At 53.6% G+C, this 18,549-nt stretch overlaps 1 protein-coding gene across 1 annotated transcript in view; it reads left to right on the top strand.

The window, feature by feature from the left end:
* The first annotated feature begins 353 nt into the window (after positions 1-353).
* The window catches only part of SLC6A2 (solute carrier family 6 member 2), a 34,771-nt gene continuing 16,575 nt past the window's right edge, over positions 354-18,549 (top strand). Inside the window, exons 1-4 of the mRNA XM_016221006.2 lie at positions 354-636; positions 12,870-13,001; positions 14,793-15,030; positions 18,021-18,159. Of these exons, the coding sequence (XP_016076492.2) occupies positions 363-636; positions 12,870-13,001; positions 14,793-15,030; positions 18,021-18,159 (783 nt within the window). The 5' untranslated portion in view covers positions 354-362. The remainder of the gene's footprint in view (positions 637-12,869; positions 13,002-14,792; positions 15,031-18,020; positions 18,160-18,549) is intronic.

Consider the following 18,549-nt stretch of genomic DNA (forward strand, 5'->3'; position numbering starts at 1 on the left):
ACCTCTGCCGTGGCGTGCCCAAACCTCGTTTGGGACCGAGAGGGAGCGGCCGAATGAGCGAAGGGCGGCCAGGTCCCAAGCCGGCCCTACTGGGCGGGCAGGAGCGGTCTCCGCCTCTAAGTTCCCTTACAGTCCCGCGCGCCACTACCTCTGTTTCCAAATTGTCCCAACAGACGCGCGCTCGTTTCTGGAATCCCGCGTCTGCTCGGCGCGCACTGACCGAGGTGTCCCCGGCGTTCCCGGGGGGTAGCGGGAGGCGCGACCCGGGCGGCCCAGCCCCGTGACAGCATCCTCTCCCTTCATCCAAGCAGAGCCTCGGCGCGCTCTCAGCCCCGCGGCCGTGCCCCCCGCCAGCTGCGCCCATGCTCCTGGCGCGGATGAATCCGCAGGTGCAGCCCGAGGGCAGCGGCGCAGACCCGGCCCCCGAGCAGCCCCTGCAGGCGCGCAAAGCGGCCGAGTCGGTGGTGGTGAAAGAGCGCAATGGTGTCCAGTGCCTCCTGGCGTCCCGCGCGAGCGACGAGCGGCCCCGGGAGACGTGGGGAAAGAAGATCGACTTCCTGTTGTCGGTGATCGGCTTCGCCGTGGACCTGGCCAACGTGTGGCGCTTCCCCTACCTGTGCTACAAGAACGGCGGCGGTGAGCCCCGGGGGCGCTGGGGGTTTGGACGTGGGAGGCTCCCTGTCTGCAGCAGTGGCTGGGAGAGGAGCTGGGATACACACGGAGAAGAGGAAGCACACGGGCAAGTTTGGGGCGCAGGAAGGAACCGGACAGGCTCACACACAAAAGCGCCTTGGAGTCCCCAGTGGAAGAAGGAAATTGAGGCATGAACTTGGACAGGGATAGGCGCATGGTTGGGATGAGGGAATCGGGCACCAGGCTGGGTGAGGACCCCTGACCCTTGATGGTTCACAGGAAGGGAGGTGGAGATTTGGAGAGCTCAGGAAAGGGCGCCAAAAGTGCACAGGAGGTGACACAGTGTCCCTAAATCCAGCACTCCAAGCTTGATAGAGGACTTGGGTTTTCTGAAGGCACTTGGGAAGCCCTGGGCGCTTGGGACAGAAATGCACAGAGAGGAGCTGGTGTTAGAACTCCACTCCGAGTTGGTGGTGTTTTGCTGGAGGGGCCAGAGCACACAGCCTAGGAGGCATTGGTCAGTAGATCCCAAGAGCTGGCCTGGTCCTGGAGGCGGAAGGCCTGGATGATAGGGTTGGAGCTTCCATCTACTGGGGTCTTGGCCCATGGCAGGATGGAGGGAGATAGGGCCTAGAAATAGCAGTGGGACTCTGTTATTTTTCTCCCTGCTGGGTGACATTACCTACCCACCCTGGGATGAGAGCCTAGAAACCAACTACAGCCCAACCAGGTGGCAGAGCCCTGGAGGAAGCAGCCTAGGGGACAGGATACTGGGTCTTAAGGCCCCAGCTCCTTCCTCAGGGCCTTTACTCCTGGGTGCCCAAACCACTCAGTCCTGCCCCCTTTGCTGGGATGAGCTAAGGGATCCCCTGCACAGAGCCTGGGGAAAGTGATCTAGGGGCAGAAGTTGGTGAAAGGGGCCCAGCTCCGGAAACCTGTCTATCCACTGGACCATCCTGCCTGGCAGAGGCTCTGGCTCGGGACTCCAGGGGGTCAGAGGGGGGCAGGGAGAGGGTTGGGAACTGGACATTAGGGCCTGGGACCCCGCTGTTTGCTTCAGTGTATATTCTAGACACTTGCTTCACACTTTAGGTGAGAAATGGGAAATATGATCCAGAGATGAAGCTATTTCACATTTGGCTACTGTAGCTTTTCAAGGGCTTCTGATCAGGGTTAAGCATATGGCCCTTCGGACCCAAGAAAGGAAGAAATGCAGATCCTATGTTATCTTAGCAGGGAGGTGATGAATAAAAGGCAGACTGAGAGACCTTAGGCCCGCCATCCAGCATGTCCTCAGTGACTGTCTGAGACTGCTTGTCCGTAGACACAGAAGGCTCTACCATTAATCAGCAATGTTTATCGGGTTCTTCTCAGTGAGGCCCAAGGCTAGGCTCTCCCACATCACCTAGATGTATTAACTTCCTGCCTGGAGCTGTAGTCACCTAAGGGTTTCATTGTCACTCTGCTACAAGTCATTTCCATTGTTCTAAGTGTGGAAGCTGAAACAGCTCAGATGACCAAGAGGACACATGGCTAGATAGACATCCTAGAGCTTTCCCTGGCACTGTGTGTGCACTTGGCCACTGCCACCAGCACACACAGAGAGAGAGTGCCTGCTATATGCAAGGTGACATACCAGGTGCTTAGGGCACAAGACAGAGCAAATTTGTCACAGGTTCCATTTTTTTAAGTGAAGTTGTCCAGAAGCCCCCTCTCCTAGGCTTGCTAGGCCTGCCCATGCCCATCCCAAGTCATTCCATCATTTGTCTCTTCATGGGTCTGCCTCCCCAACAGGCTGGGGCACCTTGAGAGCAGAAACTGTGGCATTTAATCCCTGTATTTCCAATGTCCAAGATAAGGCCTAGATCCTAGGAATGTGGTAAAAGGTGCCCAGCAAACTTCTATGGAATGAATGCATTCATGAAATGGCCTAACGCCTCTCCAGAAACAGCAGAACCCTTGGTGGTAACGAACAAGCGAGGTGCCCATGCTGTGGGCACTGGGGCGAGGGCGGCTGACAGCCTCGAGATCAGCGGCCTGGATCCCAACTTCTAGCTGTGTGACTTTGGGTGACTCTGCAAGCCTCACTTTCCTTGTCTGTCAAGTGGAAATAATGGTGTTCAACTCAAGAGGCTTGTTGTTAAGACTAAATATGTCCATGGGAGCGTGGCATGGAGGACGGCTTAGTCCAGGTAGCTGAGGCTCCTTATTGACATCATTATGATGACCTGTGAAATGGGTGGGGGAGGTGACAAGCACTGCTTTGGAAAGACTGGAGGTGGTGGGCTGTAGGTAGAACTCAGGTCCTGTGAATGGGAGGGACATGCTCAAGCCTTGGGGGAGAAAAGCAGATGTTCTAGTTGATCGAGAATGCACATGGATCACCTCAGAGGCTTGGAGTGCAGGCCAAAGGGCAAGCTGGGAGAGATAAGGGTTGGAGAGGCAAGTTGGGGCCTGGCCGTGGAGACCTTAAACACCAGGCTAAGGGTGGGGAAGTATTGCCAGTGAATTTCCATCTCTCGCTAGGGTGTCCGTGGCTGGCACAAGGCAGCAGGGCAGCCCTTGTCTCAGAGTCCAGTCTGAGGCAGCTCTTTTTCTAACTTACTCCCCACCACCTCCAGGCGATGCTCAGCGGGTCCCTTCTGGGCTTTACCTCTGGTGAGACCTCCAGGTTGCTCCTTGTGGGTCAATTCTCATCCAGTAATTAATTCTGAAGTCAGCCCTAGAGATGGGCAGGTGGGCTGGCAGGTAGGGATCTGGAATTGTGGAAGCAGCTTAAAGACCTGAGTTTGAACCCCAGCTCTGTTACCCTGGGCATGGCGCAGTCGCTCTCTGAGCCCAAGCTCCCCATTGCAACTGGAGGTGAGCTTAGAGGACCTTCCCAAGATCCTCTCCCTGCCCAGCGCTGCACCCAAGCCAGGACTCACCGCCCTGTTACTTGGCACCCCATGTGCTCGTCTGGTGCCAGAATTAGCATGGTAACCTCCGAGTCCAGTTGTTCGTGCCTTTCCAGACTGGAGGCTGTTTTGAAATGATAGAGGTGCTGATAGTTTAAGCCCCTGGCTAATATTTCCTGGATGAATTGCTGGGAAAGGTCAGTCTGCGTGAACATGTTCCCTAGGCTAGCTGCTGGGGTGCGTGGGCGCGGGAGGCTTCTGGTGGGAAAGCCACTCAGGGCTTCACTCAGAACCTTCTCCAGCAGGGAGGCAGTGCCGGGAAGCGGGGCTGTTTCAGGGCTCTAGACCTCGCCCTGCACCTGTGGTCTTGGGCTTGGCCTCTGCTGGTTCCAGGGGGAGAGTGGGCCGGTCGACTGGGTCCCCACTTCTGCCTCCCTCCCATTGTGAATTATCCTTGACAAATGGCTGCTTCCGTTTGAGACATGTCGTGCTGACGGGTCTTAAGGTTCAGGCAGACCTGGGTTTGAATCCCCATCTGACATTTCCTGGAAATGTGGACAAGTCACCCATGCTCTCTGCACCCCAGTTTCCTTGTGCAGAAAAGGAGAGTAACAGTACCTTCCTGCAGGGTGATAGGACATTACAGAGAACGTATGCAAAGAACCCAAAACAGTGCCCGGCTCAATAAATGGAGTTGTTACTGTCATTGTTATTGTTCAGTGATTTCTAACCACAGGCTAGGCCCAGAGAGGGAGCGGACTGATTCTAAGAGGAAATCCACGGGAAAGTGATGGAAGCAGTCATGCTTGGGCCTGGGGAATGGGGAGTGAAGACCTGGGCGTCCCTCTATATTCTGACAGCCTAATCTTGTCTCTCTGTAGTTTCCTCGCCTGGAGAATGGGGATTAATGTTTCCCCACATTCATGGGGTCCCACGTGGTTCTGGGCCCCAAATGGAGTTCCCTTCCTTCCCCAAGTAAGCTCTGGCTCTCAGGTACTCACAGCCCTTTAGGAACTCTCTTGGCCAAAATAGCTGAGGCTGTTGAGGCCAGGAGGAGGTGGTGGCTGGTACAGAGGGCAGCTGTTTGCAAACTCAGTGCCCTCACATCTGGCTAAGGGTGCTGTCTACACCCCAAGCGTGGCAAGCCAAGTTCTGCTCAGATGCCCATGAGCCAGCCAGCTGGTATGGCTGACAGGTTTGCAGGAATGAGGCGCTCCCTGGGGGCTGAAGCTAAGACATTGGGCTGAGGTCGCCAGCATGATTTGGCCCATTGCTCCAAACTGGCCCAAAAGATCTTTTCCAGCACGATGGGATTTCACGGGGATAAATGTTACATTCTACCCTGCGGTTCCAAACCCAACTGCCTAAGTAAGCATTAGGTCAGAGCATGCATGAGTGGAGAAAGGCTCTCGGGATTTCATTAGCTGCGTGTAAGTCACTGCTAGTATCCATTTATTTAACCGAAAAACATTTACAAAATGTCCATCATATGCCAGGAATATCAAGATGAGCAAAAGGCAATTCCTTCCTTCAGGGGCCTCATAGTCTATTGTAGATAACCTAAAAGCTAATGTCATTTAAGATCCTATTACTGTAGGTATTAGATCCCAAATGAGGGAGAGGAGGTCCTACTCTGTTCTTTGTGGATTATATTTCCCTCTCTAATGTAATCTGAGCATCCCAGACCCCTGTAGTTTGTTCCTTTAAAGCAGGGGTGGGGAACCTTTCTTTCTGCTGAGGGCCATTTGGATATTGATAACATCGTTCACAGGCCATACAAAATTATCAACTTAAAAATTAGCTATTAAAAAAGCTCCTAGATTTATTGAATTTCAAGTCCTGCCTGTGGTTGCTTTGGCAGGGCCAGACCACATGATTTCGCAGGCCATATACAGCCCTTGGGCCAGAAGTTCTCCACGCCTGCTTTAAAGTAAACGGGATAGAGGAGGTGGGAAACCAGAACCTTCAAGCAGCTGTATGGAGAGCCCCAGCTTCATTAATAAAAATCTAGTCCAGACCCTGCAAAGCCAGTGGCAGAGGGAGAATTACCACATAAAGAGGGGTAGCTCTAACACTCATTTCCCTGAGTTGCACCCCCATTGCCCTCCTTAGAGGAGGGAGCTTCAAACCCTTAGGGGAGTGAGTGTGTTCCCGGGTCTCAGAGCTAAGGCCCAAAGGTTGGCTGGAAGGACCCAAAATGAAGATGAGGGAGTGACCCCTTCTGAGGCCAAAAGTACCAGCTGTCATTTTGTGTGGCATTCCCCTCTTGGAGCAGGGGGAACTTGTGCAGAAGCTCCTGGCTAGACCCAGTCAAGTGCAGGGGAAGGAGTGGAGGGGTGCAAGGCCCCACTTGGGTTGAGATTATAGGGACCCAGAGCCCATGGTGGCTGTTGAGGGCCCCAAGGAGGTCAGTCTTGGGCAGGAGACACTAGTTGGCACCATGTGGCTCCTGGTTAACACACCTGAATGATCTGGGTCTGGTTTATTCTAAGAACTGGCGCACTTCCCTACAGAAATGGCCACAGGGAGCCAGCTGTTTAACTAGCAAAACTCAGAGGGGGACCCTATGCCTGGCACTCAGGGTACAAAGAATTGCTTTGGAAAACACTGATTTGCTGTGTTGTCTGTAGCTCTACGGGACAGAATGGGGGCATAGGTGAGACTGAGGGGAGGGATGTGGGGAAGAAGGAAGCGGCCGGGTAGAGGTTGGGCAGAGCCCCGGTAGATGGTGGGACCTGAGGCTAGAAGGGCCCTCCAGACTGTCCTGAGTTGGGCAAGAAGCAGGGACTGTATGTCCCAGTGTTGATCAGTCATTGGATGCCAGCTGCGCTGTGAAAAGCATGTGGCCTTGACTGACATGGCTTTCTTCAGCTGAGGCCTGAGCAGTCCCCGCTGGGGGCACAGGTCCTCATTCCTGAAGAGGACCTGGGCAGCACTGGTGGCGGTGGCTTGGGGGGCTCCTTGGCTTTGCACTTGCTCGTGGTCAGCAGTGTATTTGGATACAAGCCTCACTGGGAACAGTGACATGAGGAGCCCAAGGGCCTGCCTCAAAATCCTCTGTGCTTGCGAGCCTCCGGCAGGCGTCCATGGCTGTGCACTGCAAAGGCCCACCCACCCTCAGCCAACGGGCGATCCTCAGCCATGGTTTCCAGCTTACAGAGCTGTGTCCCATCTGCTCTCCTGTATGAAGGCAGGGTGACATTCCCATTTATAGAGCACCTACTAAGTGCAGGTATTTGGCCTCCATGATCTATAATTATCACAGCAAAGCAGTGACATAGGTATCATTAGCCCTACTTACAAAGGGAAACTTAGGCTCAGAGAAGTTCTGCTCTTACTCAAGGTCACAGAGCCATAAAAACAGGACGAGGTGGCCGGAGTGGTCTCTAGATCCAGGCAAGGGGGTAAAAGAAAGGTCGTTTAGGTTTATATTCTTCTGACACCAAATGTGTGGGGGGTTTCCCCACACTGACCATTCCCCATTTCCGGGCACCAGCTGGGTGGCCTACTATTCAGTTCTGACATTATCTACTGGCTGTTAGTGCGGACCCCACAAGACTGTCCATACTTTAGGTGCCAGTCCCATGTCCCAAGTTGTCACCTGTGCTTCTAACGAACCAGCTGTAAATCAGGGCTTCCCATCATCCTGTCTTCAGATTTGACCATTTGTTAGAACAGTTCATAGAACCCAGTAAAAAACCCTTATTTACATTTACCAGTTTATTATAAAGGATACAGTTGAGCAGCCAGATAGAGAGGCACATGGAGTGAGGTCTGGAAGGATCCAAAGTACAGGAACTCGGTCCCCATGAAGTTGGGGTGTGCCAGCTCCTGGCACGTGGATGTGTCCGCCCACCTGGAAGTCCTCCCAGCTCTGTAGTTCAGGGTTTTCTATGGAGGCTTCGTCACCTACGCATGGTCAATCTTCAGTCCATTGCCAGCCCCTCTCCCTCCCCAGGGGATGGGGGGTGGCTAAAAGCTCCAAACTTCTAATCATGGCTTGGCCTTTCTGGTCACGAGTCACCATCCAGGAGCCCACTGAGTCATTTCACCAGAACAAAGCCACTCCTATCACCCAAGGGATTTGGGAGCTCTGTGTTAGAAACTCTATTAATCCCATCGCTTGGGAGATTACAGGGGTTGCAGGAGCTCTGTGTCAGGAACTCGGAGCATAGACCAAATATATGTATTTCTTATTACGTCACAGGGGTCTGCCCTGAACCCTGTGCTATAGAGTCCCACTCTGCCCTGCGCCTCGTCTCACTGGGGTCAGGGCCCACCCAGAACACTGCCCCTCAACACCCACCACACTCCAGATAACTGGGTGTTGGAATTCCCTGCCCAGGCACCCCAACCCCCTCTAGGTCTGCATGCATGGCCCTTTAACTGGTTCCTTCTGCAACATGGACTGTGCTAGACGTTGGCTCAGCCCCAGGCCCAAGGGGAGGCCGGCACCCACTCTCTGCAGAGGCTGTGTGCAGTGCTTAGACCTGTGGGCACAAGAGACCATGTGCATGTGAGGAAGGCCTGGCACCTCTCTGGATGGAGCTGGGGGGGGGGGAGTGGGGCAAATGGGGCTCCCCCATGCCCCCACTTTCCAGTTCAGAGCACCAGGAGCTGAGGGCTCTGAACTTGAACTTTACACTGGCACCATTGCCAAGGTCTAGCCATCAAGGTAGGAAAATAGTGCATGTTTTTTTGTTTGTTTTGTTTTAAATTTTATTTTTGTTTAAAATATTACAGGTGTCCCTTTTTCTCCCCAATGACCTGTTCCACCCCATCCCATCCCCCTCCCCAGTCCCTCTCCCCACCATTGTTCCGTGTCCTTGGGTTGTGCATATATGCGTATAAATTCTTTGGTTACTCTCTTCCCCTCCACCCACCCACCCTCCTCCATCCCTCTGACATTCGTCAGTCTCATCTATGCTTCCATGTCATTGAATCTATTCTGTTCATCAGTTTATTAAGTTCTTTAGGTTCCACGTATAAGCGAGATCATGTGATGTTTGTCTTTCTCTGCCTGGCTTATTTCACTTAGCATAGTTTTCCCCAGGTCCTTCCATACTGTCCCAAAGGGTACGAGATCCTTCTTCTTTACAGCTGCGTAGTATTCATGGTGTGAATGTCCCACAGCTTTTTATCCACTCATCTGCTGATGGGCACTTGGGCTGTTTCCGGATCTTAGCTATTGTAAACTCTGCTGCTATGAACACAGATAGCGCATGTTTTATTTAGCAGCTAGACTCGTGCAGTGCAGCTTTCCATGCCAGCCTTTGCCCACAGGTGCCCCGGGCGGCCTGCTGGGGGCAGCTCTGTCTTCCCTTGTCTTACTCTCCTTACTGACCTTTACTGTGCCCTGGGAATGTTTGCGGGTAAGGGACAAACCCAGCTGCCCTAGGCCTTGACCCAGCTTTAGTTGGGACTCTGGTGAAGGTTGCTGGCAGCGACAGCCCGTAAGCTGAGCTGCGGGCACCAGAGAACAGCTCTGTGGGGTTTCGCTCCTCAGTATATCAGGGTGTGGCTGGAATGCACTTCATGAAATTGTGCCTTCAACAGTTGGGAAGTTGGTCCAGCAAGGTCTCGGGGGGCCCTCCTCTCCTCCTGCAGCCCCTCCCTGGTCACACTCCCTCTTCCTCCCCTCAGTTCCTCCCTGGCCAGCCATTTGGCCTCCTGCTGTGCCCCTCCTGCAGGCATTCCCTCCCCTTTCCTGGGGTCCTCCCCACCCACCTAGGCTCTGCTCCAGCGCATCCCACCCAGAACCTGGCAACCACTGGGCTTCCCTTCCTGAGGACTCAGCACTTGCACAGAGGATTCCAGAACCCCTCTGTGAGCAATAGGGTTCATCGCGAATAGTGGGGTACAGGCAGAGTGTGCTGGGCTAGAGGTGATGGACAGCTGCTTTCCTTACTAAAGCCACCCAAAGGCTACTGGCCGGAGTCCCTTTCACAGTCGGCGGGGTTTTCCTTGTGTGTTTGTGAGCGTGTCGGTGTGCAGAAGCATATGTGTCCCTTTGTGTGAGTAGGCACGGTGCGCACTTGTGGTGCGTCTATGTGGTAGAGACTCCTAGGAGCTGCGACCCCTGGGAGAGGCGCCCTGCCTGCATCTCTCTCAGACGGCCCCACACGGGGATGGAGCAGGGCCATGGAAACAAGGCAGCTACCTGCCTTCAAGGCAGTAACTTCTAGAAGATGTGCAGTTGAGCCTCAGTTTCCCAGGGGCTGCTTCAGGACTGTTTCCAAGAGAAGCATCCTCGGTGGACTCTTCCTGACCTTTCGGCTGGGCCCTGGCTCCCTCCAGACCCTCTGCAAGGGGGCCTGGGCCAACTTGCCGGTCAACGTCCTTTTTGAGAAAAAGGCCCTGGCTGCGGGCAGCTGCGGTTTTCATTCCTCCGCAGCCGTTTCATCATTCTCGCGTGCTCGCGGCCTGTTTCCGCCCGGAGCCCTGGCTGGCCCACGTCACATGCTCTCGTACGCTGTCATAGATAAGCGCCTCGGGCTTGTGCAGACCCATCCTCCTTCCCCTGTCCGGGCTGGGCTCCCAGCCAGCACAAGAGGAAGTAAATTTCAGAGGGGGCAATTCTCCAGCCTGTTGGCAGTGCTACCCAGGGTGTTAGGGTTGAGAACACCGACCGACATGCGACGCCGTTAATTGGCTCCCATTGCTTCTTCCCTTCCTTGCAGAAGAGCATAGGACCGTCAGTGGCAAAGCACGGTGCCAAGACCTGAGCCGTGACTCCTGACTTCTCCTTCCGCAAAGTCCCTTGGGCCCCTGATTCCTGACTTCGGGCCTGTTAAACTTTAATACATCAATTTTCCGTACTTTCTGGGTCCAGGCCCCCATGGGGGTAGCAAGTGGCCACAAGGCAGAGCAGGGCTCAGGCAGATCCAGGTTTGAAGCCAAGCTGCATTCTTACTAGTTTGGACAAGCAACTTGACCTTTCTAACCCTTGGTTTCCTCATCTGTTAAATGGGATCAGTGGCAGTTTTCTCTCAGGGATGGTTTTAAATGAATAATTATGGAAAAACTTAGTGTGTGGTTTGGCATATAATAGGTGCTCAATAAATGGTCCTTGTTATTTTCATCAACCTCATTGTCACCACCACCATCTTCCTTCATCAGCACCACCTTGACTGTCAGTATTGTGGACAGACGTGGGTTCAAGTGCCAAACCAGCCCTCTCTATGGCGGAGAGGGACAAAGGTGGAGACTGAAAACAAGAAATGAGGAGGGGAAGAGGGAGGGTGGCATGTGGCTGTTTCAAAGAAGTCCAACCTGGAGCAGGGACTGGAGCATTGGACCAGCTTATGACCAACAAATGAGCCCAGATCCTCAGTTTCAGAACTCCCCCCCCCCCCCAAGACTCTGTCCTTCATCTAAGCTGGAATGTTCTGGAATCTGCAGAATATATTGAGAATGGCTCTGAAGTTCTGACCGACCTGGGTCTGAATCCCAGATCCATCACTTACCAGCTGGGTGAGCATGGTCACGTCACTTAATTTCTCCAAGCCTCAGTTTCCTCCTCGGAAAAATGCGTATAGTAGTTGCAATCTCAGGCAGTTTCTGGAAAAGGTAAACGGGATCACAGATGTCCAGAGCCCAGTGCCCTGCCTGATACATAGGACGTACTCATTTCCTGATAGTTCTTTCCTACTCCGCACCCTGCTGGCCCATCTCCGGCTACAGAAGGGACTGGGTCTCAGAGCACTGGGACCAACACTTCATGCTTTGTCCCTAAGAGACCTGGACTTCCTGGGAAGAAAGTGGAGAACTGACAGTCTGAGGAGCAGGGTGAATTTGACCTTGGATGTCATGTGATAGCCACAGTTCTCTGCTAGCTGGGGGAGCCTCAGTTTTTACATCTGTAAAATGGAGGAAGGAATAATCTTTGCATTTTAGGGTTGTCGTGAAGATCGAATGAGACATTGCATGCAAAGTGCCTGAAACACAGTAGGGGACATTATATTTCTAATGTTGCCATCATTAAATATTTCCCAATTTCTGCCCTTTCCTGGTGTGGACAGGACAGGGAGTGTTTGGTTTCCAAGGCTGCGGATCTCTGTCAAAGGCCAATGGTGGGAAGAGTGTGCATCTGGCCTGACCACCTCCAGCCACACCAGGAAAAGAAACTGGAGTTGTGCTTTGGTCAGGCTTGCAGCCGGGCTGAGGGCATGCATCCCAGTGAGCCACCTTGCAGAGTCAGAGCCCGTTAAGCTCACCCCAGGGTTCTGGGCACACTGAGAATTGTCTCTGGCACTCAGACGTGTCTAATTCCACCTGGAATTCCCCCAGGGTTCGGTTGCTGCCCATTGTCAAGGGACCCCTCTAGTTGCTCTGAGTGGGCACCTTCCTTGGTCAGAGACTTAGGCCTCTGGCCAATTTGTTCCAGTGTCTATTTACCTTCAACTGCCTTGATTCAAATCCTGCTCTGTCTCTTATCAGCGGTGCAAATAGGACCGATTCGATTCCCTTCTTTACCTTGTTTCCCCAGGGGGTCATAATGACCTTGTCAGATTATGTTGTGGGACTGAAAAGAATCCAGTGAGATTGTGGGTGGGAAAGCCCTATGTGACTTTAAAATGATACAGATATGTGCCCTGGCTGGTGTGGCTCATTTGGTTAAACATCATTGGGTGCACCAGGGGGTCGTGAGTTCGATTTCCGGTCAGGGCACTTACCCAGGTTTGATCCCCAGTCAGGGTGTGTTCGGGAGGCAACAGATTGATGGTTCTCTCTCACATCGATGTTCCTCCCTCTCTCCATCTCCTTTCCTCTCTCTCTAAAACCAATAAAAATATATCCTCAGGTAAGGATTTTTAAAAATTACATAGATCTGAGTAAAATAGAAGCTCAATCATGTCACTTTAGGCACTGTCTCTCCCCTTCTGGTCCCAATTTTCTTACCTACAGAAGGAAAGGTTTGGGGCACTTGGCATTCCCCAGAGTGAGGATTCATGAAAGAAAAGGTCGGTATTTAAATAAACTTGGGGCAGACTTACCTGTGATCCACCCCATGGTGCTTCACAGTGTGTGCTTGTATATCTAAGGCCAGGAGAGTCCTCCAAGAAACATGCCTCGGTAGCTTTAACCCAGATTTTACTAAATTTGATTACATGCCTCATTATTACGCTATTAGTACAGGTAAAGTATTATTATTGCTGTTATGATTATTTGTACTAATTATTCTGTGTATCTCCTATTTGCCTGCCACATAGTCCCCCTCAGGGAGTGGCAGGACGAGAGGAGGAATGAAGGCCCTTGCAGCCCTGGGTCCAAGAGCTCTGCGGGGCAGGCCCGGCTGGCAGGGGGTGTGGGCTCACACCCTGCCTCTGTGTCCTCCAGGTGCCTTCCTGATCCCATACACACTGTTCCTCATCATCGCTGGGATGCCCCTCTTCTACATGGAGCTGGCTCTGGGCCAGTTCAACCGGGAAGGGGCAGCCACAGTGTGGAAGATCTGCCCGTTCTTTAAAGGTAACGAACAGGGCTGGGGGAGTCAAAGGTTGTCCGGAAAGACTTCCCTGTGCCCGTGGAGAATCTGCCCCAAAGGTGGGACCTGAGGTAGACCAACTTTCTTGTGGGATTCAATGAGCGTGTCCACCTTTCAGAGTTGCCTGGAGAGCATTTGGTGTTTCATGAATAGCTTTAGCCTAGAAAGTCTGGAAACCTGACTTTCCAGTCCAGGCTGCACAGCTGAGTGACCAGAGGGTGTCTGTTCCCTGCATGGGAAATACAGAAGTGTCAGAAGTACCCAGCACACATACCACTACTCTCCCCTCTTGCTCCCGTGGCAGACGTGATAAATCGATCACAGATCTTTTCTGGCTCAGCCAGCAAGCTGCCTCACGATCCTTAATACAACAGCCACAACTAATGGGTCACAGCGGGGATGTAAGATGAAGCCTGCTTGCATTTGGGACCAAGGGCATGTCTGGAGGAAAAGGTCACAGCATCTGCCATTTCTGGGCCCCTATACAGCTGTGAGAAGGGTGTGGAGTAAGAATTAGTGTCTGCCAAGTGCTGTTTAGCCAGCTGGGCCCAGGGGCCACTGAGCACCTGCGTGACTCCTCTGAGCCTCCTCTCAGCCCGCATGTGTCTCCTGTGCACCTCCCACCTGCTCTGTCCTGTAGCAGATACAGGCCGGTACCAGAGGCTTATAAGCCATCAGTGTATTAGTTGGGAATTATTTTTTATTTCCAGAAATCCCATTCAAAGGGGCTTCAATATAAAAGAGAATACATTGGCTTATGATACAGTAAAGTCCAGAAATTTCTTGCTAGCTTCAGGTACAGCTTGATTCAAGTTCTTGAATGATTTATCTGGAGTCTCTCCCAATCCTTCTCTGTTTTCCTGGGTGTTAGCATCAGTCTCAGGCACGGTCTCCTCAGCACTAGCAAAGCTGGCCGTCAGCAACAGGAGTGAATCCCACCACGTTTAACAATGACAAAGTAAAACAACCCCTCTTATAGCATCAGAGCCTCACTAACGGTCCCAGAAAGGGCTGTCATTGGCTTGGCGCGAATCATCTGCTCATCCCTCAACCAGTCACTGTGGCCATGGGGAAGCAGAGCTCTGATGGTCAGACCTGAGTCGAGCTTACAGCTAGAGGAAAGGAGTGAGGGACTAGCCTCGTTCAAACCTTGCATGACAAGAATACTTAAGACCACCCTCTTAAAGCCACGCTGAGCAGGCCAGAAACGTGTCTACTGTAGGCAAAAGCCGTAGAACTAGCCCTAAAGGAGCTTGGGACACATTCAGGAAGATGCGGTTGGCACACAGATCAGACCCAGAGGACACGGGGCTGAAGTTCTGATCAGGGAGGGCTTGTTTGGGGTTCCCCAGGAGCAGGTCCTGAGGCAAGGATCTCAATGTAAGGAGTTATTTGGGGAGGCGATCCCAGGGGACACCAGTAGGGGATAGGGAGGGGCAGGCAGTCAATAAGCCAGTTCCCCCGAGGGCCAGGGGCTCATTCACAGCCTCAGTGCTGTCCTGCCCAGGGCAAGGGCGCTGCGATACTTACTCTCCAATGCCTGTCCCTGCGGCTCCCTGGGGACATTAAGGCCCTGGCACACCCAGTCTGCCCAGTGCATCGGCAGAGGGGATTCCACTGGCCAGAGAGAGCCCCCGGGCAAAGGGATAGGGGTGCCTAGGAGACACAGAGAGGCTCTGGCCGTCTTACAGAAGAAGAAAGGTGCGGGTCGGCCGCCAGGACAGCTGGCTCGGGCTGGGCCTGGGGGAGCCCTGCCTGAGCCCTCTGCCCCCCAGGAGTCGGCTACGCCGTGATCCTCATCGCCCTCTACGTCGGCTTCTACTACAACGTCATCATCGCCTGGTCCCTGTACTACCTCTTCTCCTCCTTCACCCTCACCCTGCCCTGGACCGACTGCGGCCACGCCTGGAACAGCCCCAACTGCACCGACCCCAAGCTCCTCAACGCCTCCGTGCTGGGCAGCCACACCAAGTACTCCAAGTACAAGTTCACGCCCGCAGCAGAGTTTTACGAGTAAGTCTTCCCCCCTCGGCCTGCTCACATGGGCACAGGGACCTGTGCTGGGCAGGACCTGATCCCGACACTAAGGAAACCCACAGGAGAGGAGGGGGCACGCCAGTCACCATTTGCAGCGTGGACTGACCCTGGGCCAGGAGCTGAGGATACAGCGGTGCACAAGCCAGCGGGAGGGGCCGGGGTCCTGGCACAGGAGAGTGGGGGTGGGGAGACAACAGCCAGGGAAACGGGTAAGGAAGCAAGAATGTTTTAGAGAGTTCTGGAAATAAAACACATTTTAGGGAGTGTAAGTGCTCTTAAGGATCTAAACCAGGTAGGTGGTAAAAAGTGATTGTGGGAGGGAAAGGTGGTCAGGGAGGGCTACTGTGAGGAGGTGTCATAAGAACTGATTAGGTCAGCCAGGGGCTTGTATTAATAGTTCCTCCGAGATTCTAATAGCCAGCCAAGGTTGAGAGCCTCTGGCTTGGCCTCTGCACTGTCTCATCTCAGACAGGCTGAGATTCTTGCTGAGGTCAGGCTGATGTCCCCACAATGTGACGTCATGGAAAAGCTACAGCCTCCTCTGCTCTCTCCTGAGGAACATTGCCTCAGAAAATCCCAGAGCCCCTGGAGAGCTTGCGGGTGGAGGTTTTAGGCCTTCCTAGTTTATGACTGTGGTTTGGACCAGCAGGAAAGGGTGCTGCTCACACATGCAACTGGTTCCACACTGGCTGCTTTATCATCGCATGGTAAAGGAAAAGCTGGATTTTTCTTTTTGCTCTTGGCAATCCTTGTCCTTACAAATTAAAATGGAAAATGGCAGCCTCCCCTCTAGTCTAGTTATTATTTGATTCCTCCTCTGACTGTCCGAATGGCCAGGAAGTCTGTCCCAACAGAGACGCCCAGCAGGAGGGAGAGGTGAGCTGGGTGTTGAGACCCCGCTTCCTTTAATTACAGCCGTAGACTTCCTCCAGGCTCAGCTGTGAGCAGACTCTAGTGGGAAAGGTGACATTCTTAAGCGCTGAGGAGCTGAAGGGACTGGGGATGGAGTGGGAAGCAGAATCCAAGGCTTATTTTAACAGCTTTCTGCTCTACAGAGTTCCCCTCCCCTCCCCTCCCCTCCCCTCCCCTCCCCTTCCCTCCCCTCTCCTTTCCTTCCCTCTCCTGTTAAGCCCTCCCCCCCCCCCCAAGCTTCCTAGCTACCATGAGCCAGGCCCCTAGCATCCCTTCACATCCAAGTCCCATTTAGTCTTCGCAGTTCATGTTGGTGGTGATTATTCCCATTGTACAGATAAGAATGTGGAGGCTCCGTTTTTAGGTTAGAGGCAGAGCTGGGACCAGAACCCAGCCTGCCTGAGTCACGGCCCTCCCCCCCGCAGACAGGCCCCCTCGGGTCTTCCTCCTCACCCCCCAGAGCCCGCAGCGGGCGTGTTGGGGACAGGCGAGCCGGGTCCACGCCGAGCCTCTCTCTCGCTGGAGCCTGCTCACTGAGCTTCTGGGCCACTAAGCCTTGAGTGGCCTCCGGGTTCCTCGGTTAATGGCACATGGCCCTGTTAGCCAAATGTTTCCGCCAGAACAGTCACCTCATCTCAGTCTGGGACGAGCAAGTAGGGACTCTGAGTGCCAGCGCCCAGGAGGTCAGTCGTTTCTCTTTCCTCGGGGCCTGGGCCAGCGCTGTTGCCACCTTGTACTCATTTACGCCGAAGGATTGAACCTGTCATTCAAGGGAACAAAACTGCTCTCCTCCCCGGGCTCCGGGCCCAAGCCAGAGCCAGCGGCTAAAAGAAACCCCGACGCTTGTAACTTTATCTGCAACAGGGCGCCTTGGTGGGCCTCCCCGCAGTAAAGAACCCCTGCCCCCCTGATCCTGGTGGGGAAGAGGGCTCCCGCCCCCCCGCCCCCCAGCACCCCGCGCTTAAGCGGCAAGTGAGAAACTAAGCCCACTGGCCCGTAGGCTTCGGAAAGCCTGGCCCAAGCCCGAAACTTCATGATGATCCATTTCCATTAACTTGCTGGAAAAATGCAGCAAACCCCAGCTACGTGTGCTAACCCCCAAGACTGGGCCTGCTGGGGAGAGGAGGCTGGGTCGCATTCCTTTCCTTTGCTTGGGACGCACCCCTGCAATATCTCCACAAGCACTGCAGCCCTGGGAGTGGGCTTCACCTGCACGTGGGCTCCCCTGGGCCTGTTAGGGGGTATTTCTGCCATCTGATGGGACCCTAGAGGCATCCAGCACTTGGCCCATAATGCAATGGGAAGAAGCAGAATTAAGTCAGATGGGTTTAGTACCCAATTCCAATTCTCTGTCTTTTTAGATATATTCAGTGCCTGCCACCCTCCCCTCTCCTCCCCTCCCCTCCCCTTCCCACCCCCCTTCCCCATAGGAAAGGGGCCCAAGTCAGGACATTATTTTTGAGTTGAGACTAACAGGATGAGGAGAAGTTTGCCAAGCAGACAAATTGGGCTGGGAAGTGTGTCCTAGACACACAGAAACAGAAATTCCAAGGCCCAGAGCAATGAGGGCCTCATGTGATTAGGGAATAACTGGCTGGCCACCACTGCCAGCAGCCACAGGGAGGGTGTGGTGAGGGAAGGGTTGCACTGGACTCGGGACCATCGTGAAAGGCCTCAGATTCTGAAAGGTTTAGTTTTTTATGCTTTAGACCAGGATTTCACAACCTCGGGGCTTTTGACATTTGGGGCTGGATAATTTTATGTCGGGGGAGGGGGACCATGTTGTGCATTTTGGATGTTTAGCAGCATCCCTGGCTTCTGCCCACTAGACATCGACAGACAGGAAGTCTCCCAGGCGACTAACAGGCCCGGGGAGGGCAGTCCTGGGCACCGAGGATGCACAGAGCAGTCCCAAATGTGCAGAGCTGTGGCCAGGCAGCCCACGGCCTGTCTCTACCACTGTGCACCTTTGGGGACTGGCTTGTGGTCAAGGCCTTGGGTGTCTTCCCTGACTGATGGTGTCTTCCTTGGTTCGTCCCCGGTCCCCCTGGCAGGCGTGGTGTCCTGCACCTTCATGAGAGCAGTGGGATCCATGACATCGGCCGACCCCAGTGGCAACTTGTGCTCTGCTTGATGGTCGTTGTTGTCACCCTGTTCTTTAGCCTCTGGAAAGGTGTGAAAACATCAGGAAAGGTAATGAGCTGTTTCTCTTTCAGTTGGGAGATTGGCCTCAAAAAATTATTTTTTTCTAGCTGTAACTGTTAGATGGTGAAAAGAAAAGGTGAAGCTGGAGGCACAAAGCCTGGGTTTGCTCCCAGCTCTGCCACTGTCTCACTGGGAGACCTCGGACAAATCCCTTCCCTTCCCCGAGCCCAGGCTTCCAACTGTAGTGTGGGGGCTACAAGTGGACCAGGGTACCCACGCTTTTCCACCAAAACTCCCTTAAGGGACCTGGGAATGGGACACCCCAAGAGCCTTGGGGAAAAGCATATTGGTCCCCTGCCACAAAAAGCAACCTATTGACATGTACTTGATATATCTTGAATTCTGGCCTGAAACTTCATGTAAATGTTCTCTCCTACT

Source organism: Miniopterus natalensis, chromosome 18 (assembly GCF_054644295.1).
Source record: "Miniopterus natalensis isolate mMinNat1 chromosome 18, mMinNat1.hap1, whole genome shotgun sequence".
NCBI classification, from domain to species: domain Eukaryota; kingdom Metazoa; phylum Chordata; class Mammalia; order Chiroptera; family Miniopteridae; genus Miniopterus; species Miniopterus natalensis.